Source organism: Dipodomys ordii, unplaced genomic scaffold, assembly GCF_000151885.1.
Source record: "Dipodomys ordii isolate 6190 unplaced genomic scaffold, Dord_2.0 Scaffold14, whole genome shotgun sequence".
Lineage (NCBI taxonomy): Eukaryota > Metazoa > Chordata > Mammalia > Rodentia > Heteromyidae > Dipodomys > Dipodomys ordii.
Window position 1 is genome coordinate 5616490 of NW_012267230.1, and position 20137 is coordinate 5636626.

Genomic DNA, 20137 nt, shown 5'->3' on the forward strand with positions numbered 1-20137 from the left:
CTCAGTGGTAGAGTGCTTGCCTTGCGTGCCTGAGGCCCTGGGTTCAATTCCTCAGCACCACATAAGCAAAAAGAAAAAAGCCGGAAGTGGCGCTGTGGCTCAAGTGGTAGAGCTCTAGCCTTGAACTGAAGAGCCGAGGGACAACGTCCAGGCCCAGAGTTCAGGCCCCACAACCAGACCCAAAAAATAACAAAACAAAACAAAAAATAAAAACTGCACATGAAAGACAGTTGTGCTTTGAGCCAGGCAGGAATCCACAAGTGGGGTCCATGACAGACCATGTCCATGTGGATGGGAGCTGGGGAAACATTGTATACCAGAGACAAAGCTAGAGGTCTGTCTTTCTTTCTTTCTTTCTTTCTTTCTTCCTTCCTTCCTTCCTTCCTTCCTTCTTTACTTTCTTTTTGTCAGTCATGAGGCTTGAATTCGGCCTGGGTACTGTCCCTGAGCTCTTTAGCTCAAGGTGAGTGCTCTACCATTTGAGCCACAGTACCACTTCTGGTTTCCTGGTGGTTAATTGGAGATAAGAGTCTCACGGACTTTCCTAGCTTTGAACCATGATCCTCAGATCTCAGCCTCCTGAGTAGCTAGGATTACAAGCATGAGCCACTGGTGCCTGGCTGAAGCCAGAGGTCTTGATAGCAGGTCTTGACATCTGTGGTCAGCTGCTTAGCTTAGTTGCTGTTCCCAGTAAGAGCTGTGGTCTGACTTGCTCAGGAGACCATGGACAAGGCAGGGATTTTGAGCCTTAATCTTTTTTTTTTTTAAATGTCATCGGTCGTGGGGCCTGAACTCTGGGCCTGGGCGCTGTCCCTCAGCTTTTCAGCTCAAGGCTAGCGCTCTACTACTTGAGCCATAGTGCCACTTCCGGCTTTTTCTGCTTATGTGGTGCTGAAGAATCGAACCCAGGGCCTCATGCGTGCAAGACAAGCACTCTACCACTGAGCCACCTTCCCAGCCTGAGCCTTAATCTATTTTATATCAAGTGTACTGATCTTTTCTTTCCCTTCCCCACCTCTAGTGGTATTGGAGTTTGGCCTCAGGGTCTTGGGCTTGTTAGACAAGTACTATACCACTTGGGTCACACCCGCAGCCCTTTTTGTTTCCCTTCTTTTTCAAATAGGGTCCTGTTTATGCTATTGCCAGCCTGGATCACGATCCTCCTATTTATGCTTCTCTTGTAGCTAGGATGGAATGTCACCACCTCCAACTCTAAATTGCTTGAGATGGAGTCCCTGAGAATGTATTTCCTTAGGCTGGGCTTGTATTTAGAGTTTCGTGATCTTAGCCTCTGAAGTAGCTAGAATTGTTAACAGGCGTGAGCAGCTGCTTGCTGAAGATGCTTGCTCTGGAAGGATGACTCAGTTTCCCTTGGCTTCCCAGCCCAGTTGTGTGGGGGTGATTTTCCCATAGAGAGCATCTCCAACTGGTGAAAGGCTGGTGATTGGAAAGGGCATGGTTGGGATGGAGAGGAGATAGAGCCCCAGAGTCACTTCTTTAAAAATGCTCATCTTTGCTACCCATGAGCTCTGGGATGCCCATTGGCATTCTTGCCTTGAGGGAAGGGGGCAGCAGCAGAGGAGAAGGGGCTCAGAGGAGAATGGCAAAAGTGTGCAAGACAGTGATGTAAAGACTAGGGTGTGGGGGACCTTAGGCCTGGTTTGGGGAAGTCTCTCAGACACCTCCTTTCCTGGACACAGGACGCAGGTGTTCCGGCCAGAGCTGGGGGCCCGGCCAGATGCCACCAAAGTGCTCATCATCATCACTGACGGCGAGGCCACTGACACTGGTAACATTGATGTGGCCAAAGACATCATCCGCTACATCATTGGGGTATGGGCGCCAGGCCCTTGCAGCTGCCGCTTCCTCACTGTTTTCTCTCCTAGCCCCCAGCCCCCTGGGTCCCCTTTGTCCCTGAGCTAAGTTCTTGTGACCATGAGACGTGTCAGCTCTTCAGTCTTCACTCTCTCACAGGTTGGAAGGCATTTTAAGACCACAGAGAGTCAGGAGACACTGCACAAATTCGCCTCCAAACCCATAGAGGAGTTTGTAAAGATTCTGGACACATTTGAGAAGCTGAAAGATCTGTTCACAGAGCTGCAAAGGCGGATCTATGACATTGAGGGTGCGTGTCAGACCCTGGGAGAGAGGGGCCTGGGCTAGAACGCTCGGTGGTAGCTCATATTCGCATCGGATAAAGGCAGCGAGCTGGATGTTAGCAGTTCACACCTGCAGTCCTAGCTACTCAGGAGGCTAAGACCTGGAGGACTGTGGATGGTGATTTAAAACCAGACCAATCAGAAAAGACTTCCAGGCTCTTCTAGGGAAAAAAAAGGGGGGTTGGGGGAGACCTGAAGGTGTGTCTCAGGTGGTAGAATGTCAGTCATGAACAAAAAATCTGAAAAAGAGCATGAAGCACAGAATTCAGGCCCTGGTACCAGCACAAGAAAAAAAAAAGGTGGGGGGAGGAAGGAGGGAGGGAACGAGAGAGAGGGAGAGATACACAGACAGAGGAAGATAGAAAGAGAAGAAAGAGGATCCAGACCCAAGTGATGGTAGTGCAGATGATCAGAGAGCTAGATAGGTATATCTTTTTTTGTTGTTGGTTTTTTCTATTGTTATTATAAAGGCGATGTACAGAGGGGTTACAGTTATATAAATCAGGTAATGAATACATTTTTCTTTTGGTTGGTTGTGGGGCCTGAACTCTGGGCCTGGGCGCTGTCCCTCAGCTTTTCAGCTCAAGGCGAGTGCTCTACTTGAGCCACAGTGCCACTTCTGGGTTTTTCTGCTTATGTGGTGCTGAGGAATCGAACCCAGGGCCTCATGCATGCAAGGCAAGCCACCTTCCCAGCCCATGAATACATTTCTTTTTGGACAGTGCCACCCCTTCCCTCACTCTTACTCAGTTTTCCCTTCCCATCCCCACCCACAAGTTGTATAGTTCATTTTCAACATAGTGTCTTAGTGGGCACACTGCTGCATTTGTTCACCCTCTGTCTCCCCATTTCTGTGCCCCCTTACCCTCCCAAAGACGGGGGGGGGGAAGAACAAACAAGACAAAGAGAAAAAAAAGAAAAAAAATTCTTTTGTTTCCATTTCCTAGAGTTCATTCAATAAATTATTATTTTAGATGATCAGAGAAACAGTGGCCTTGTACCTTTGTGTTCCTCCCCTAAGTGTGTCTTCCTTTGGTCTCACTGTGTGTGAGTGCCTAGTGTCTGGTATCATTTATCAAACATTTTAGATCTAGCTTCGGCAGAGGGGAGGCAACGTGCTGTTTAGACAGGCATACGTTGAAGGCAGAGCCATCACGATTTGGTAGACTAGAGACAGGATGTGGCGAAGGCAGAAGCATGCTTGATTCTGGGTTCTTAGCAACTTTTGTAGGTGTGATGGGTGGTGTGGGGGAGGGGGGGCTGCCGTCTGTAGACATGGGAAGCCTGGGTAGGAACAGAAATTGAGGGCTACATCTCAGACGGTTGGTATCCCTGGAGTTAGACAGGGGAAAGCCCCTCGGTGTGAAGGCCACATCCCTCGTGTCCCTCTTCTGTTTGACTCCAAGGTTCACATTCATTCTTTGTACCGTGATCCATGCTGACTGTCCTTCCCCCTTCATGCTCCCAAGGGCATCACTGTTCTTACCGCTCCTTGGTTCCAGCCTTTTCCTTAACCTTGTCCCTCAGGCACCAGCAGACGGGACCTGACATCCTTCAACATGGAGCTGTCATCCAGCGGCATCAGCGCAGACCTCAGCAAGGTAAATGTGAGCTGTGGTATGCCACTGAGATTCAGCTGGCTCAGGAGGATTCTGACCCATTCACCTCCTTTCCTGGACAGGGCCATGGTGTCGTGGGGGCAGTTGGAGCCAAGGACTGGGCCGGGGGCTTTCTGGACCTGAAGGAAGACCTTCAGGATGCCATGTTTGTTGGGAATGAACCCCTGACACAAGAAGCAAAAGAGGGTTATTTGGGTAAGTACTTTTTTGTGTTTGTTTGGTTTTTTTTGGGGGGGGGTTGCTGTGTTTTGGTTGGAGGAGCCAGAGTATTGCTCTGATTGGCTTTTAAAATAATGATGCAGCCTGGGAATGTGGCTTAGTAGTAGAGTGCTTGCTTAGCCTGCAAGAAGTCCTGGGTTCGATTCCTCAGTATCACATAAACAGAAAAAGACAGAAGTGGTGCTGTGGCTCAAGTAGTAGAGTGCTAGCCTTGAGGACAGAGAGGCTCAGGAACAGTGTCCAGGCCCTGAGTTCAAGTCCCATGACTGGCAAAAGCAATTAATTAATTAATGATGAAAGGCAGGTGATGGTGGCTCATGCTTGTAATCCTCGCTACTGGGGATGCTGAGATCTGAGGATCACGGAAGTCTGTGAGTGGTAGCCTCTGTAGTCTGTGGAAAACACAGGAAACCAGTTCAAGCCCTCGTATACCGCCTCCCACCCCCTAGAACGAAGTTATTTTGAGCCGAGTATGGTGGCACAAGCCTGTGATCCCAGCACTCAGGAGGATGGGGCAAGAGGATTGTGAGTTAGAAATCCGCCTAGGTTATATATATTGTGAAGCCATTTTGCAAATAAAAACAAAACGAAGTGGTTCTCTTGGGGCTGGGAAGGTGGCTCAGTGGTAGAGCGCTTGCCTTGCATGCATGAGGCCCTGGGTTCGATTCCTCAGCACCACATAAGAAAAAAAGCCAGAAGTGGTGTTGTGGCTCAAGTGGTAGAGCACTAGCCTTGAGCTGAAGAGCTGAGGGACAGCGCCCAGGCCCAGAGTTCAGGCCCCACGACCGGACCCAAAAAAATAAATAAACGAAGTGGTTCTCTTGATGTTGAGCATAGAGGAAATTGGTATGGTCAATCCATGATTGCTATTGCATCTTTCTGCCACATGATGGTACTGTTGAAGGTTACTTGGAAATAAAAGTCTCATTCCTTCCCAAGCTGGCTTCAAACCTCAGTCCTCAGATCTCAGCCTTCTGAGTAGCTAGGATCACAGGTATGAGCCAATGGTGCCTGGCTTTTTTTTTTTTTTTTAAGCAGGATCTGGATGTGTATCCTAGGCTGGCTTCAAATTTGAGATCTTTTTTTTTTGTTGTTGTTGTTGGTCGTGGGGTTTGCGTTGTACCACTTGAACCACAGCACCACTTCTGGTTTTCTGAGTGGTTTATTGGAGATAAGAGTCTCACAGACTTTCCTGCCTGGGCTGGCCTTGAACTCAGAGCCTCAGATCTCAGCCTCCGGAGTTGCTAGGATTATAGGTGTGAGCCACCGGTGCCCAGCAGATTTGAGATCTTCTATCTCAGTCTTCTGAATCCCAAGATTATTGGCATGTGTTGCCACCACACTTCGCTCCTGATTTATTTTTAATATTCACATCAGTTTTGTGTTCTTCCTAATCTGTCAAATCCATTTTATTATTAATTAATTAATTTAAGTATTTGTACAAAGAGTTTCAGTTTCACAAGTCAGATTATAAGTAGAATGCACCTTGGGTTTTTTTTTAACCAATCCTAGGGCTTGAATTCAGGGCTTGCGCTCTGTCCCTGAGCCTCTCTGGGCTCAAGGCTAGTGCTGTACAAATTGAGCCACACTGCCACTTCCAGCTTTTTCTGAGTAGTTTATTGGAGATAAGAGACTCTTGGCCTTTCCTGCCCGGGATGGCTTTGAACTGTGATCCTCAGATCTCAGTCTCCGGAGTAGCTAGCCACAGGTGTCTGGTGTATAATGCATCTTGATCAATTATCACCCTTTCCATTGTTCTCCCACATCTCATTTAATTTATTTTTATTTATTTATTTATGTCAGTCTTGGGTCCTGAACTCTGTGTGGGCTCTGTCCCTCAGCTCTTCAGCTAAAGGCTAGCACTCTACTACTTGAGCCACAGCACCACTTACGGCTTTTTCTGCTTATGTGGTGCGGAGGAATTAAACCGAGGGCCTCATGCATGCAAGGCAAGCACTCTACCACTGAGCCACCTTCCCAGCCCCTTAATGCATCTTGATTATGAGTTTGATTTCTTAGACCTTTTACTTGGCGTGCTAACTTCTGTCAGAGTCCTTTGCATTTCTAAGGTGCTCTCTCTGTCTGCCTGTCTGTCTATCTGTCTGTCTGTCTCTCTCTCTCTTTCTCTCTCTCTCTCCTCTCTCTCAGGCTACACAGTGACCTGGCTGCCTTCCCGAGGACCCACATCACTGCTGGCAGCCGGAGCCCCCCGTTACCAGCACGTGGGTCAGGTGCTGGTGTTCCAAGAGCCAAAAGATGGGCAACACTGGATCCAGGTCCAGAAAATAAGCGGAACCCAGGTAAACACAGCCCAAGGGCCATCTGCCGGTTAAGGCGAGTGTAGCAGCGGGGCATTCCCCATTTCCTTCAAACTCCTGTCCCCTGTCTGCATGTCAGTCCTGTCACAGGTGCTGCTCACAGAACCCTCTGTAAACCTGGTCATCCCACACTCCCTCTTAAGAAGCTGGACCTCCAAGAGCCTAGTTTGTTTTAATTCCCATATAGGCTTTCAGGGTAGACCCAGGACTTGAACCTGCCTCTGAACGATGGGAAAAATGGACTTGGTGCAGTTCTTCCACAGCCATCTTCCTCTCCCTACAGATTGGCTCTTATTTTGGTGGGGAGCTGTGTAGCATTGACATGGACCAAGATGGAGAGGCAGAGCTGCTGCTGATCGGAGCCCCCTTCTTCTATGGGGAGCAAAGAGGAGGCCGAGTGTTCATCTACCAGAGAAAACAGGTGGGAACCAGGACCTTGGGAGAGGCAGAAAGATGCACCGGCCTCAGTGATTCTGAGGGCCTTTTTCTTGATTATAGATTAATCGTATAAATGAACAACAGCAAGTCCACCTTAGGGGGGGACTATATGCAGGGCCCAGTGCTGACAGTTGCATGCGTTCTTCACTAACTAGCTTTTGCAGGGCTGCATTCTAGGGACGTCTGCTGTGTCTGAGGTGCAATCTGTCATCTCCTTGCTTCTTCCCAGCTGAAGTTTGAGATGGTCTCAGAACTGCAGGGAGATCCTGGCCACCCCCTTGGGCGCTTTGGAGCCACCATCAGTGTCCTGACAGACATCAATGGGGATGGACTGATGGATGTAGCAGTGGGAGCTCCGCTGGAGGCACAGGGGACTGTATACATCTTCAATGGGCAGCATGGTGGGCTCAGCCCCTATCCAAGTCAGGTAAGTTGCCCCATCCACCCATGAAACGTGGTTCTAGGAACCTGCAAGCTCCAAGCCCAGACCCCATCCTGGGCCTGACTTCTGCCTCCACCTTGTCCTCTCCCAGCTCAGCATGAATTTCTCTCTTGCTCCCAGCGAATAAAAGGGTCCCAAATACTGCCAGGAATTCAGTGGTTTGGACGCTCCATCCATGGGGTGAAGGATCTTGGAGGGGATGGCCTGGCAGATGTGGCTGTAGGGGCAAAGGGCCAGGTGATTGTGCTGAGGTAAGATTCCCTCCATCCACCCCACCCCCCCACTTCCCAAGCCCCTGATAATCTCAGCTTTCAGCCTTTGAGTAGGGAACTGGGCACTGTGCTAGATGCTTTTTATTTATTTATTTAGCCAGTTCTGGGATTTGAACTCGGTGCTGTCCCTGAGCTTTTGTGATCAAGGCTAGTGCTCTACCACTTTGAGCCACAGCTCCATTTCTGACTTTTCAGTTGTTAATTGGAGATAAGAGTCTCACAGGTTTTCTTGCCCAGGCAGGTTGATACTTTCTCATCACCTGCTGTGCCTTTTGCTTTTTTCTGGAGATACTGGAGTTTGAACTCAGGGCCTTGCATTTAACTGGCTCTACCACTTGAGCAGTACCCCTCATCTCTTTTTTTTTTCTCTTAATTTTCTAATAGGGTCTCATATTTTTTTCAAGGAGGATAGGAAATAAGACTAGAGAGACAGACAGTATGGGGTAGATAACAAGTAGGCTGGGGCTGGGAAAGTGGCTCAGTGGTAGAGCACTTGCCTTATATGCATGAGGCCCTAGGTTCAATTCCTCAGCACCACATAAGCAAAAACAAAAAAGCCGGAAGTGGCACTGTGGCTCAAGTGGTAGAGCGCTAGCCTTGAGATGAAGAGCTGAGGGACAGCGCCCAGGCCCAGAGTTTAGGCCCCACAACTGGACCCCCCCCAAAAAAATAAGCTGAATTTTATTCTAAACATCCTGTAGCCTCATTAGATGACTATATACATGAAGCCCCTCATAAGATCCCTGTTTACTATTAGTTTGTGTGTGTGTGTGTGTGTGTGTGTGTGTGTGTGTGTGTGTGTCTTGGTCCTGGGGGCTTAAACTCGGGTCCTAGACACTGTCCCTGAGATTCTTTTTTTCTCAAGGCTATAACTCTACCACTTGAGCCACCATAATACTTCTGGCTTTTTCTTTTTCTTTCTTTTTTTTTTTTTTTTTGAGATTCTTTTTTTTTTTTTTTTGCCAGTCATGGGGCCTGAACTCTGGGCCTGGGCACTGTCCCTGCTCTTCAGCTCAAGGCTGGTGCTATACCACTGGAGCCACAGCACCACTTCTGGCTTTTTCTGCTTATGTGGTGCTGAGGAATCGAACCCAGGGCCTCGTGCTTGCAAGGCAAGCGCTCTACCACTGAGCCACCTTCCCAGCCCACTTCTGGCTTTTTCTGAATAGTTTATTTGAAATAAGTATCTCACAGACTTTCCTGCCTGGGCTGGCTTTGAACCACAGTCATCAGATCTCAGCCTCCTGAGTGGCTAAGATTACAAGCATGAGCCACCAGTGCCCGTCTATTATTAACTTTAAAATTTTTACAGTGCTGGGGATCAAAATCCAGGGCCTCATGCATTCTTGACAAGGACAGAAGCAGCTTCAGTCCTAACCCCTATGGTTTCTCTTTTTATAAACTTTTTTTTTTTTTTTTGGTCAGTCGTGGGGCTTGAACTCTGGGCTTGGGCCCTGTCCCTACACTCTTCAGCTCAAGGCGAGTGCTCTACTGCTTGAGCCACAGCATCACTTCCGACTTTTTAGTAGTTTATTGGAGATAAGAGTCTCACAGACTTTCCTGCCCGGGCTGGCTTTGAACCACAATCCTCAGCTCTCAGCCTCTGGAGTAGCTAGGATTACAGGTGTGAGCCACCAGCCCCCAGCTTTCTTTTTATAAACTTTTAATTTGGAGGGGCAATACTTAGGTTTGAAATCTGAGCAGATGTTCTACCATTTGAGACATGCCTCCAAACCTTCTTTGCTTTATTTTTCAGATAGTCTTGCACTTTTGCCTGGGCCGGCCTTAGACCACAATCCTAGGATGATAGTTACATGCCACCACATCTAACATAGTGATTGAGATGGGGGGGGGGGAGGAGACCATCTTGCAAACTTCTTGCCTGGGCTGGCCTCGAACTATACTCCTCTCATTCTGTCTTGAAGTAGCAGACATGGGCTAGCAGGCATGAGCCACTGTATCTGGCCAAATAAAACAAAAACAAAACACTTTTTTTTTTATGGCCAAGGGTTCACGAGGCTGGTCGTAGTACAGGAGGGAATGCTGCTGGACTGTGTCCATAGTTGTGGGTGAAAGGAGACAGAGGAGTAGAGGTCAGCTTTCAGAAAGGAGAGGCCTTTGGACTCTGCAGGATGGAGCCCAGGGCTGAATGTATGATTGAAACCAAGGGAAAAACATGGCATTTTCCTGCCCTGCAGCTCCAGGCCCGTGGTGGACATCGTCACTGAGATGGCCTTCTTCCCAGCCGAGGTCCCGGTGCACGAGGTGGAGTGTGCCCACCTGGACGGTCCCAAGAAGAAGGAAGGCGTTAATCTCACAGTCTGCTTCCAGATGAAACTTCTCATGCCCCAGTTCCGAGGTCAGGGCTGTCCTCCTGCTCCCCATAGCCACTGCCCACCCCGAGCCCGGCCTGTGTTCCCAGAACTCCCTCACCATCCACGTCTCGTACTTTCCACCAACCCAGGTCGCCTGCTTGCCAATCTCACCTACACCTTGCAGCTGGATGGACATCGGACCAGGAGCCGGGGGATGTTTCCTGGAGGCGGAAACCATCTCAGCGGGAACACAGCTGTCACCCCAACCAAGTCCTGCCAGAAATTCTGGTTTTACTTCCCAGTAAGGAAGCTAGTGCTGGGGTTCTGGGAAAGTCTGGATGCCAGCCACAAGCAGTGCAGGGCTCAGCTCTGTCACTGTCCAGCTGGGTGGCAGGCCTCGTTGATCTCTCTGCATTTGCTATTTCCTCTGCTGTGCAATCATAGGGACAACATCTCAAGTGTCTTTTATTCTAGGCTTTACTGTATTCACTTAAGCATTTGGGGGGAGGGTGCCCATGTGTGCATGTGTGTACATGCATGCTGGTTCAGGGCTTAAACTCAGGGCTTGGGTGCTGTCCCTGAGCTTTTTTTTTCACCCCCTCAAGGCTATCACTCTATCACTTGAGCCATAATTCTACTTCTGGCATTTTTGGTAGTTAATTGGAAATAAGAGCCTCATGGGCTTTCCTGCCCCAGCTGGCTTCAAACCATAATTTCCAGATCTCAGCCTCCTAAGTAGCTAGGATTACAGGCAAGAGCCACTGGCACTTGGCTTGAAGCTTTTTAATACTGGGGCCAGAGTTTGTATTCAGGACCTCACATTTGCTAAATAGATACTCTACTACTTGAATCATACTCCCCTCTCTCCACCCCCAAGGAAGTAGTATTTTAGGATAGAAAACTAGGTTAGGTTAGTCTAGTTTTCTGGAACCTTATTTTGCAAACTTTGATGCTGTCTGCTTAGAACAGTTTGGCAAAGATTGAGGGTTCTCATTAGGACTAAATGAGAAATAGTGCTGGGATTGACTAATGATGTCTGCCATGGAGCTATAGATGAAGAACAGAAGTTTATGCTTTGAAGTATCACAGGTTCAGTATAAACACATGATATGTTGTAAATGTATTTTCAATGCTGGCAAGTAGTGAAAAAACATTTACTACTGGATAAAGCCTTAGCCAAGTACTAGAATTTCATTGTTGGTAAAATGCAGACAAGGCAGACACTCAGCAGGAACTATGATGAAGGCTAGACATGATATAGATTGTATTCTTCTCATCCTCAGGTCTGCATTCAAGATCTCATCTCCCCCATCAATGTCTCTCTGAATTTCTCTCTGTTGGAGGACGAAGGGACACCAGGGAGCCCAAGGATGGTAAGAAGAGATTGGCTGAAGACTTGCAGGACAGTAGAGGAAAGTAGAAATTTCATTTGTGGAGAAGTGATACATGAGTCTTTGGCTATAAGCAACAGAAACTAAATATGGCTTACATAAGTAGGGAAAAAAAGATTTGTAAAAATTCGCATTTAAAAGAAATTTGAGCTGGGCCCTGGTGGCTCACTCCTCTAAGCCTTGTTCTCAGGAGGCAGTGATCTGAGGATCAAAGTTTGAATCCAGATCTGGCAGAAAAGTGAGGCTTATCTCCAATTAATCAACAAAAAGCCAGAAGTAGCTTAAGTGGTAGAGCATCAGCATTAAGTAAAAAAGCTAAGCAAGAGCAGAAGACCCTGAGTTCAAGTCCCAGTACCAGCACCAGAAGTAAACAAGTAAATAAATAAAGTTTGAAGAAGCAAACAACTTTTGGAAGAAAGGGAATAGTTGATGATGGTCGGTTCTCCAGGCCTTTCAGTGAACCTACTCCAGATCCTTGACCCGCTGCAGCCCCCAAGAGTGCCTGTTTCTCAACATGTAAATTCCAGAGAACTTTCGAGAGGGTCTAGCTCTGGGCTTGTCCTTTATTGGTGGAAGACAGGGCATCTTGAGTAGCCTCCTTGTCCATGTGTATTCAGCGTGGGTGAGCTGTCACGGTGAGGAGGGACAGCGCTGACTGAGCCCTGCCCTGTGTTAAGGCACTGGCTTCCCTGAGGTCAGTTCATAAAAAGTGCCTTTTAAAAGTCTGCCTTGCCAGGTGCTGGTGGCTCACGCCTGGAATCCTAGTTCCTCAGAAAGCTCAGATCTGAGAATCCCAGTTCAAAGCCAGTCCATAAAATCTTATCTCCAATTAACTAGCAAAAAGCCAACCGTGGAGCTATGCCTCAACCTTGAGCGGAAAAGCTAAGTGGGAATGCAAGATTCCAAGTTCAAGCCCTAGTACTAGCACGAAAAATAATAAAATAATAAAGAAATTAAAAAGTGTCTTTTCTATAAAAGGCAGGGATAAGCAGGTGTGGCAGTTCTATGCCCCAAGTCAGGGTTGGCAGACTATCTGCAAAGAGCTTTATAATAACGGCTATTGGCTCTGCAGGCCACGTGGTTTCTGTTGCAACCAATCAGCTTTGCTTCTGCAACATCAGAGTCACACCACAGGAAGACCAGAGGGTGTGGCTGAGTCCTAGTAACCCCGTATTTACTAAACAGGTGGGGGCCTAGTGAAGGCTTCCTATCTAGATTGCTTACCCTGTTCTAAACCAGAAGCCTTGGCTTCAGTGCTTCTCCACCTGTCTGGGCCACCTGCTGCTCAGGCTCTAGCCATCAGGTGCGCACTGGAGGGCAGAAGAAGAGTAGTATTTCCTAAACACCCTGCCTTAACACTTTCACTGAATCTCATTGGTCAGAACTTAGCCCCATGATCATTCTCAGCTACCTTAGAGGCTCTCTGGTTGAGGCTGTCTGTGCAGATATTCCACTAGACAAAAAGTAGAGGTTCTGCTTGAAAGAGCTGACAACAAAGGTGTAGGGAATCACCGATCCTGCCACGGGCAGTAAGACAAGGCCAAACTATGCAATGTGGAAGCTGAGGGAAAATACACTTGTGATCACTGTCAAAGCCAAAAAGACTTCCCCGGGGGGAAGTGGCATTGGTTCTGGCTCTTGGAGAAGGGATAGACTTTGGTTAGATAGTGAAGCGGGGTAAGATCAAGGGAAATGGTCAGGTGGATCTCACTTCTGGCAGAAAGATGGCTGAGCAAGTTGAAGGCCCCTTGTTCCTGGGGTGATGGGACACTGAGTGTCCGTGTTGAGAATGGTAGGGAGGAGTCAGCAGAGATCACCAGGACTTCAGCGGGTCAACAAGACTCTGGAGACTGCCTGGCAAGTCACCTGAAGGTAGAGGAGGCTGGATTCTTTCGAGAATATGCCAACTGGCAACCCATAACATCCTTCTAGGGTCTTATTACCCTTAGAATTAAAGGCCTTTCCCATGAGAGGGAGTGAGGTGTCTCAAGTCCCTGCCTCTCACTGGCAGTACCGCCAGAGGGGAGCTGCAGAGCCTAGGCACAGGGCCAGCCCTGTGGAGGTACTGGCTCTTGGTAGAAAGGCCACAGCCATTCCAGCTGCCCACTTCCTCTTCCTGAGGCTCACTAAACCAGCCGAGCTGTCCTGTCTCTACTCCTTATTCAGATCAAAGACATGCAGCCCATCCTGAGACCCTTGCCACATTCAGAGGTCCTGGAGGTAAGGGGGAGGGAGGGCATTTGGGGATTTAGCTCAGTGGAAGAGCAGTTGCCTGGCAAGTCCAAGGCCCTGAGTTTGTTCCTGAGCTGTGTGTGTGTGGGGGGGGGGGGGGGGGGGGGCACACAGAGCCAGGGCGCTGTCCCTGAGCTGTGTGTGTGTGTGTGTGTGTGCTGGGGGGTGGAAGGAGGGAGGAGGCAAGAGGGAGGAAAGGCAGATGCAGGCTCAGCCCAGCTTGGCTCCCCCGCTGGTCTGGAACCTGAGTCTCCCAGTCGTGTCTTCTTGATTTTCAGATCCCTTTTGAGAAGAACTGCGGGGAGGATAAGAAGTGTGAAGCGAATTTGGCGCTGTCCTTGCCCGCCAGGTCTGTAGAGCGTCTACCTCTCAAATTAGGCTCTGGTCTCCTGAGGCTGCCAAAAACACTTTGGATTAGAGTTCTCTCTTCCTTCTCTCTAACCCCTGAATATGTCAGCAGGGGATGTCACCTCTTCTCGGGGCCTCAGTTTCCCTAATGTAGTGCGCATGCCTGCTACATGGGAGGCACGGGTAAGGAGGACCGCAGTGTATGTAGGCTGACCTGGGCAAAAACTGGAAGTCCCTGTCTGAAAAAAGTAACTATAGCAAAAAGGAGATGGAGGTCTAGCTCAAGTGGTAAAGCGCCTGCCTAGCAAGCACAAAGCTCCGAGTTCAAACCTCAATATCACACACACACACACACACACACACACACACACACACACACACACACACACAGAGGAATAAATTCAGCCAGGCACTGGTGGCCCACACCTGTAATCCTAGCTACTCAGGAGGCTGAGATCTAAGGATTGCAGTCATAGCCAGTCCAGGCAGGAAAGTCCATGAGACTTTTATCTCCAATGAACTACACAGAAAAAGCCAGAAGTTGTACTGTGACTCAATTGGTAGAGTGCTTGCCTCGAGCACAGAGAAGCTCAGAGACAGTGCCCAGGTCTTGAATTCGAGCCCCAGCCCTGGCAAAACCAACAAACTGCAAAGGAACAAATGGCAAAACCAACAAACTGCAAAGGAACAAATTTGTGTCCTTACGATGATACGTGTACACAGGAGATTGTTTCTCATAACCTATCAGATCCCTTGCTTCTGAAGTGCTCACTTCAGACCTGCTTGCTTCCTCTTGCCTCTGCAGATCCATATTCCTGCCTCTGACACCCTCTGCCAGCCTGGCTGTGGAATGGCTGCTGAGTAACCAGGGAGAAGATGCCTATTGGGTCCAGCTGGCCCTGGAGTTCCCAAGTGGCCTCTCCTTCCGCAAGGCAGAAGCGCTGAAGGTGAGCTAGATCGCCGCTGGCGCTGCGATTCCTACAGGGGCCCTGGCTGCCTCCTTGGACTCAGGCAGCCAGGACGGTGTTGGGAATGCAGAATCCCCCTTAAGTTCTGTGAACTGAGGTACACAGTTTACCTTCTTAGATCCACAACTTTTTTTTAAAAAGTGGGGATACCCACCATTTAGTGAGTGTCTTAGAAAAGAGGCGTGTGGAAGAGGGGCAAGGGTAGTGTGCAGTATACACAATGACCTGCTCTCACTCCCTCAGAGAGGGGCCAGTGTCTGTGAGCTGTGTCTCAAGCTTTTATTTTAAAATTAGTATGATTTTTTTTCTTAAAAAAATAAAAAGATGGTCATGGCTACGCAATAGTGGCTCACACCTGTAATCCTAGCTACACGGGAAACTAAGAATCTAAGAATCTACCTTCAAAGCCAGCTTGAGCAGAAAAGTTCATGAGACTCTTATTTCCAATGAACTAGCAAAAAGCTGAAAGTGGAGATATGGCTCAAGTGGTAGAGCACCATCCTTGAGCAAAAAGCTAAGAGAGAGGTCTGGGAGGGTGGCTCAGTGGTAGAGTGCTTACCTTGCATGCATGAGGCCCTGGGTTCAATTCCTCAGCACCATATAAGCAGAAAAAGCTAGAAGTGGCACTGTGGCTCAAGTGGTAGAGTGCTAGCCTTGAGCTGAAGAGCTGAGGGACAGCGCCCAAGCCCAAAGTTCAGGCCCCACAACTGACCAAAAAAAAAAAAAAAAGCTAAGAGAGAGCACGCAGGCCCTGAGTTCAAGTCCCACTTCTGGCACACACATACACACAAAAAAGACATTTATTTAGTTGTTTATTTATTCACTATTTTTTTGTGTGTAGGCTAGGAGTCAAACCTAGGGTATTATACATATTGGGCAAGTGTTCTACCACTAATCTAAACCCATAGCCCAGAAATTACTGCTTTCAATCTTTTGGTGTTTTTCCTTCTTACTTTTTTTGGGGGTGTGGGGTCCATTGTGGGGCCTGAACTCTGGGCCTGGGCTCTGTCTCTCAGCTCAGCTCTTCAGCTCAAGGCTAGCACTCTACCACTTGAGCTACAGACTCACTTCTAGCTTTTTCTTCTTATATGGTGCTGAGGAATTGAACCCAGCAAGCACTCTACCACTGAGCCACCTTCTCAGCCCCCTTCTCACTTTTCTGTATATAATTTCATATAGTTACACACACACGAACACACATATACACACACACATTTCAGTTGTGTGACTCATTTAGCAGAGTACTTACCTAGCAAGCAGAAGGCCCTGAATTCAAACTTCTGTTGTGCTGGCACTGATAGCTCACACGTGCAATCCTAGCAACTCAGGAGGCTGAGATCTGAGGATCATAATTCAAAGTCAGTCTGGGCAGGGAAGTCTGTGAGACTGTATTTCCAGTTATTCACCAAAAAAAAGCCAGAAGTGGCTAACCTTGGGCAAAAAAGCTCAGGGACAGAATTCAGATCCTGAGTTGTGATAAATGTTATATAAATGTTACCATTTAAAGCTTTCCTAAGCCTGTAGCTCATTGGCATTGAGTATACATACCCACATGGTTGTACAGCTATCTATTTGCAGAACTTTTATATCACCTCAAATTCTTTTTCTTTTTCTTTCTTTCTTTTTTTTTTTTGTCAGTCATGGGGCTTGAACTCTTGGCCTGGGCGCTGTCCCTCAGCTCTTCAGCTCAAGGCTAGCGCTCTACCACTTGAGCCATAGCGTCACTTCCCACCTCAAATTCTTTAAGCAGTGTCTCCTTTCTCCCTGCCTGCCCCCATAACCTCTAGTCTACTTTCTGTTCCTGTGAATTGGCATTCACTAGGTAGTTTATAGAAACAAAATGATTCAGTGTTTGTCTTTTGTGTCTAGCTTATTTCATGCAGTGTAAAGTTTTTTGCTTTTTATTTTATTTTGCTTTATTTCATTTTTTTTTAATTTTAATTTTAATTTTTTGTGCCAGTCCTAGGGCTTGAACTCAGGGCCTGGGGCACTGTCCGGAGCTTCTTTTGCTCAAGGCTAGCACTCTACCACTTGAGCCACAGCTCCACTTCCAGCTTTTTCTGTGTATATGGTACTGAGGAGTTGAACCCAAGGCTTCATGCATGTTAGGCAAGCGCTCTATCACGAAGCCACATTCCCAGCCCTATTTCGTTTTTTTAGACAGAGTTTCTCTATATTGCGCAGGCTGCCCTCAAATTCCTAGACTCCAGTGAATTCTCCTGCCTTTGCCTCTCAAGTAGCCAGGACTGTAGATTTGTACCACTATTCCCTCCTGTGCGCCTGATTGATTTGCTTCTCTGAGAACATTCCGTGGGCCGGGCGCCGGTGGCTCACGCCTGTAACCTAACTACTCAGGAGGCTGAGATCTGAGGATCACGGTTCAAAGCCAGCCCATGCAGGAAAAGTCCATGAGAATCTTATCGCCAATAAACTACTCAGAAAACCGGAAGTGGCCCTGTGGCTCAAGTGGTAGAGCACTAGCCCTGAGCTGAAGAGCTGAGGGACAGCGCCCAGGCTCAGAGTTCAAGCCCCACCACCGACAGGAGGGCTGTCAGGGAACCCTGAGCCCCATCCACTGACAAGTCTCTGTTCTTTTGCTTCCAGCCACACAGCCAGGTACCTGTGAGCTGTGAGGAGGGCCCTGAGGAAGCCAGACTCCTGACCCGGGCGCTCTCATGCAACGTGAGCTCTCCCATCTTCAAAGCTGGCAGCTCGGTAAGTGCCGCCCATCCCTCCCTCCCAGCCCCCGGCCACAGCTGGTGGAGGCGAGGGAGTTCTTGGCTCCCAGGAGGGAGAAGGTGGTTCACCAGGAAGGGACCTCCCTAAGGCACTGGGGCCTCAGACAAATCTGGGACTGGGTCATTCATTCACACATGGCCTGACTCTCTGCAGCCTCACTTTTCCTTATCTATACAATGGAGCCCATTGTATAGCTCTGTGTTCACTGCTAATCTAGTGCCTGGCTGGGGCTGTGAGGTCCCCTCGCGCCTCCCCCTGAAAACCCATGTCTTCCCTCTCCTGCCCTGCCAGGTTGGTGTCCAAGTGATGTTTAACACCCTGATAAACAGCTCCTGGGTGGACTTCGTTGAGCTACGTGGCACTGTGCATTGGTGAGCAGCCCCTACATCCCTGCACTGGCTTTTGCCCCCTCCCAGCCTGGCCACACCCCTTTAATGCTGCCCCCCACCTGCCCCACGCAGCCGGAATGAGGACGCAGGTCTCCTGGAGGACAACTCGGCCACCACCCACATCCCTGTCCTGTACCCCATCAACATCCTCGTTGAAGAGTGAGTCTGAGCCTCGTCCACCTCTTCTCCCAGTCAGTCTCCCCCGCCAGGGCCCAGCCTCACGGCCCAGGGTTCCCCTCCCAGCCCTGTTCCTTTGTTAACGTTTGGGTGGGTAGGCAGAGAAAACTGATCCCAACCACAGCCCCCAAAGTCTTCAGTGCTGCAAAGATAGAGGCCCTTTAAGAGCTCTGAGTCAGTAACATTCACCCGGGAAAGGAAAAGCCATGTCAGAGGTGCACACTGGCTGGCTGCTGGCTGTCCCTGGGGCTTTCCACTCCTCTGAGCAGCTGCGTCTTTCCTCATGCTCCTAATGAACACGCGCTCAGAGAAGGCACGTGCTTGCCCAAGGCCGCATGGCTTGGAACCACTGAAGTCTGCATTTAAGGCTGACCCCAGAGCTGTGAGCCAAGCTCCTGACTGCTTCCAGCTGCTCTGCATTCTCGCTAGGGGCCAGCAGTGCGAGGGAGGCCTGAGAAAGGTTTCCACAGTGGCATCTTGCCCTCTGGGAGCCTGTGGTTCAGTCAGACAGCCCAAATGCAGAAGCGATGAATCTTTGCAGGCTGTAACAGGAAGGACTCCTGGGGGTGGCTAGTGGGATGTTCTGGTTCATAGAAAAGGAAAACTAGGAAGGTAGAATGTTGGGTTTGGTTTTTTCAAGTTGGCTCAGTAAGGTGAGGACAGAGACAGTGTCTGAGCTCAGCTGTCCAGTGCTTCTGAACTCAAGTGCCAAGTGAAATGATACTGATAGAAAAATTAGAGCCTGAGCTAGATGCTGGTGCCTCATGCCTCTAATCCTAGCTACTCAGGAGGCTGAAGTCTGAGGATGGTGGTTCAAAGCCAGCCCAGGCAGGAAAGTCCATGAGACTCTTATCTCCAATAAAAAAAAAGCACTAGAAAACCAGAAGTGGCACAATCGGTAGAGTACTCGCCTTGAGCTGTAGAGCTCAGGGACAGCACCCAGCCCCTGAGTTCAAGCCCTATGACCAATAAAAATAAAAAATAGAAAATTAGATCCTGGCAGGTCAGGGCAGGTGAGAAGAGATGCAAGTTTCGTGGAGAAGGTGGAGCTCGGCCTGCGGTCTGAATGATGGGGACAGGAAGAAGGGTGCAGGGGTGGGGGTAGGGAGCATGTGGGCTCCACTGAGGGCGGAGGTAGACAAGCAGTGGGAAGGCAGCCTGCTTGGACCTGGGGCTTGGGCCTGATCTGGCAGGAAGCAGGGAGCAAGGTCAGGTTCTGAGCCAGCAAACAGAAGATGAGAATTGTGTGAGGGAGGTCAAGGATGGTGGGGAGGGAGGCAGAGATCCACCTGTGGGAGGCGCAGGACCAGAAGATGGTGGAGACACCAGTGAAGTAGCATGCTGTGGGGAGGATGCAATCCGCAGGCTTGGCCCATCCCCAGGCTTCAGGGCTTCCCCTCTATGGGACTTAGTTCCAGAGGGCTGACATGGTACCTCTGTGGTCCACAGCCCAAAGCTGGCAGCTCCTAGCCTTCCTAGGAGCTCTTAGCTCCTCTTGCCATCTCTCTATTCATGTCTCTGCCCTTCTCTTTCCACAGCCAGGAAAACTCCACACTGTACATCAGCTTCACCCCCAAAGGTCCCAAGATCCACCAAGTGCAGCATATCTACCAGGTATGACTTGAGATGTGAACTGAGAGCCTCCCTGCTTGCTAGGCAGGTACTCTACCACTTGAGCCCCACCCCCACCCCCACCCCCCAGCCCTAGAACCTAGGTTGTATTTATGTATTTATGTACTTACTTATTGTGCTGGCCCACTGATTGCGGGCTTGAACGCAGGGCCTGGGCGCTGTTCCTGAGAATTTTCATGCTCACAGCTAGTGCTCTACCACTTGAATCAGAGCTTTACTCCTAGCTGTTTGTTTTGTTTTGTTTTGGTGGTGGCTAATTGAAGAGTCTCATGGACTTTCCTGCCTGAACTGGCTTTGAACCCTGATCCTCAGATCTCAGCCTCCTAAGTAGCTCGGATTACAAGTGTGAGCCACCAGCACCCGGCTGAACCTAGGTTTTTTTTTTTGGGTCCAGTCGTGGGGCCTGAACTCTGGGCCTGGGTGCTGTCCCTCAGCTCTTCAGCTCAAGGCGAGCGCTCTATCACTTGAGCCACAACGCC

The 20137-nt window shown here is 49.2% G+C and overlaps 1 protein-coding gene across 1 annotated transcript in view; it reads left to right on the forward strand.

The window, feature by feature from the left end:
• Itgal (integrin, alpha L (antigen CD11A (p180), lymphocyte function-associated antigen 1; alpha polypeptide)) overlaps positions 1-20137 on the forward strand; it is a 38597-nt gene that overhangs the window by 11663 nt on the left and 6797 nt on the right. The window contains exons 8-25 of the mRNA XM_013011693.1: positions 1701-1833; positions 1975-2125; positions 3687-3760; positions 3841-3973; positions 6146-6297; positions 6599-6736; positions 6983-7180; positions 7316-7446; positions 9666-9826; positions 9932-10083; positions 11066-11155; positions 13340-13393; positions 13684-13754; positions 14559-14700; positions 17326-17436; positions 17752-17831; positions 17922-18008; positions 19565-19640. Of these exons, the coding sequence (XP_012867147.1) occupies positions 1701-1833; positions 1975-2125; positions 3687-3760; positions 3841-3973; positions 6146-6297; positions 6599-6736; positions 6983-7180; positions 7316-7446; positions 9666-9826; positions 9932-10083; positions 11066-11155; positions 13340-13393; positions 13684-13754; positions 14559-14700; positions 17326-17436; positions 17752-17831; positions 17922-18008; positions 19565-19640 (2134 nt within the window). The remainder of the gene's footprint in view (positions 1-1700; positions 1834-1974; positions 2126-3686; positions 3761-3840; positions 3974-6145; positions 6298-6598; positions 6737-6982; positions 7181-7315; positions 7447-9665; positions 9827-9931; positions 10084-11065; positions 11156-13339; positions 13394-13683; positions 13755-14558; positions 14701-17325; positions 17437-17751; positions 17832-17921; positions 18009-19564; positions 19641-20137) is intronic.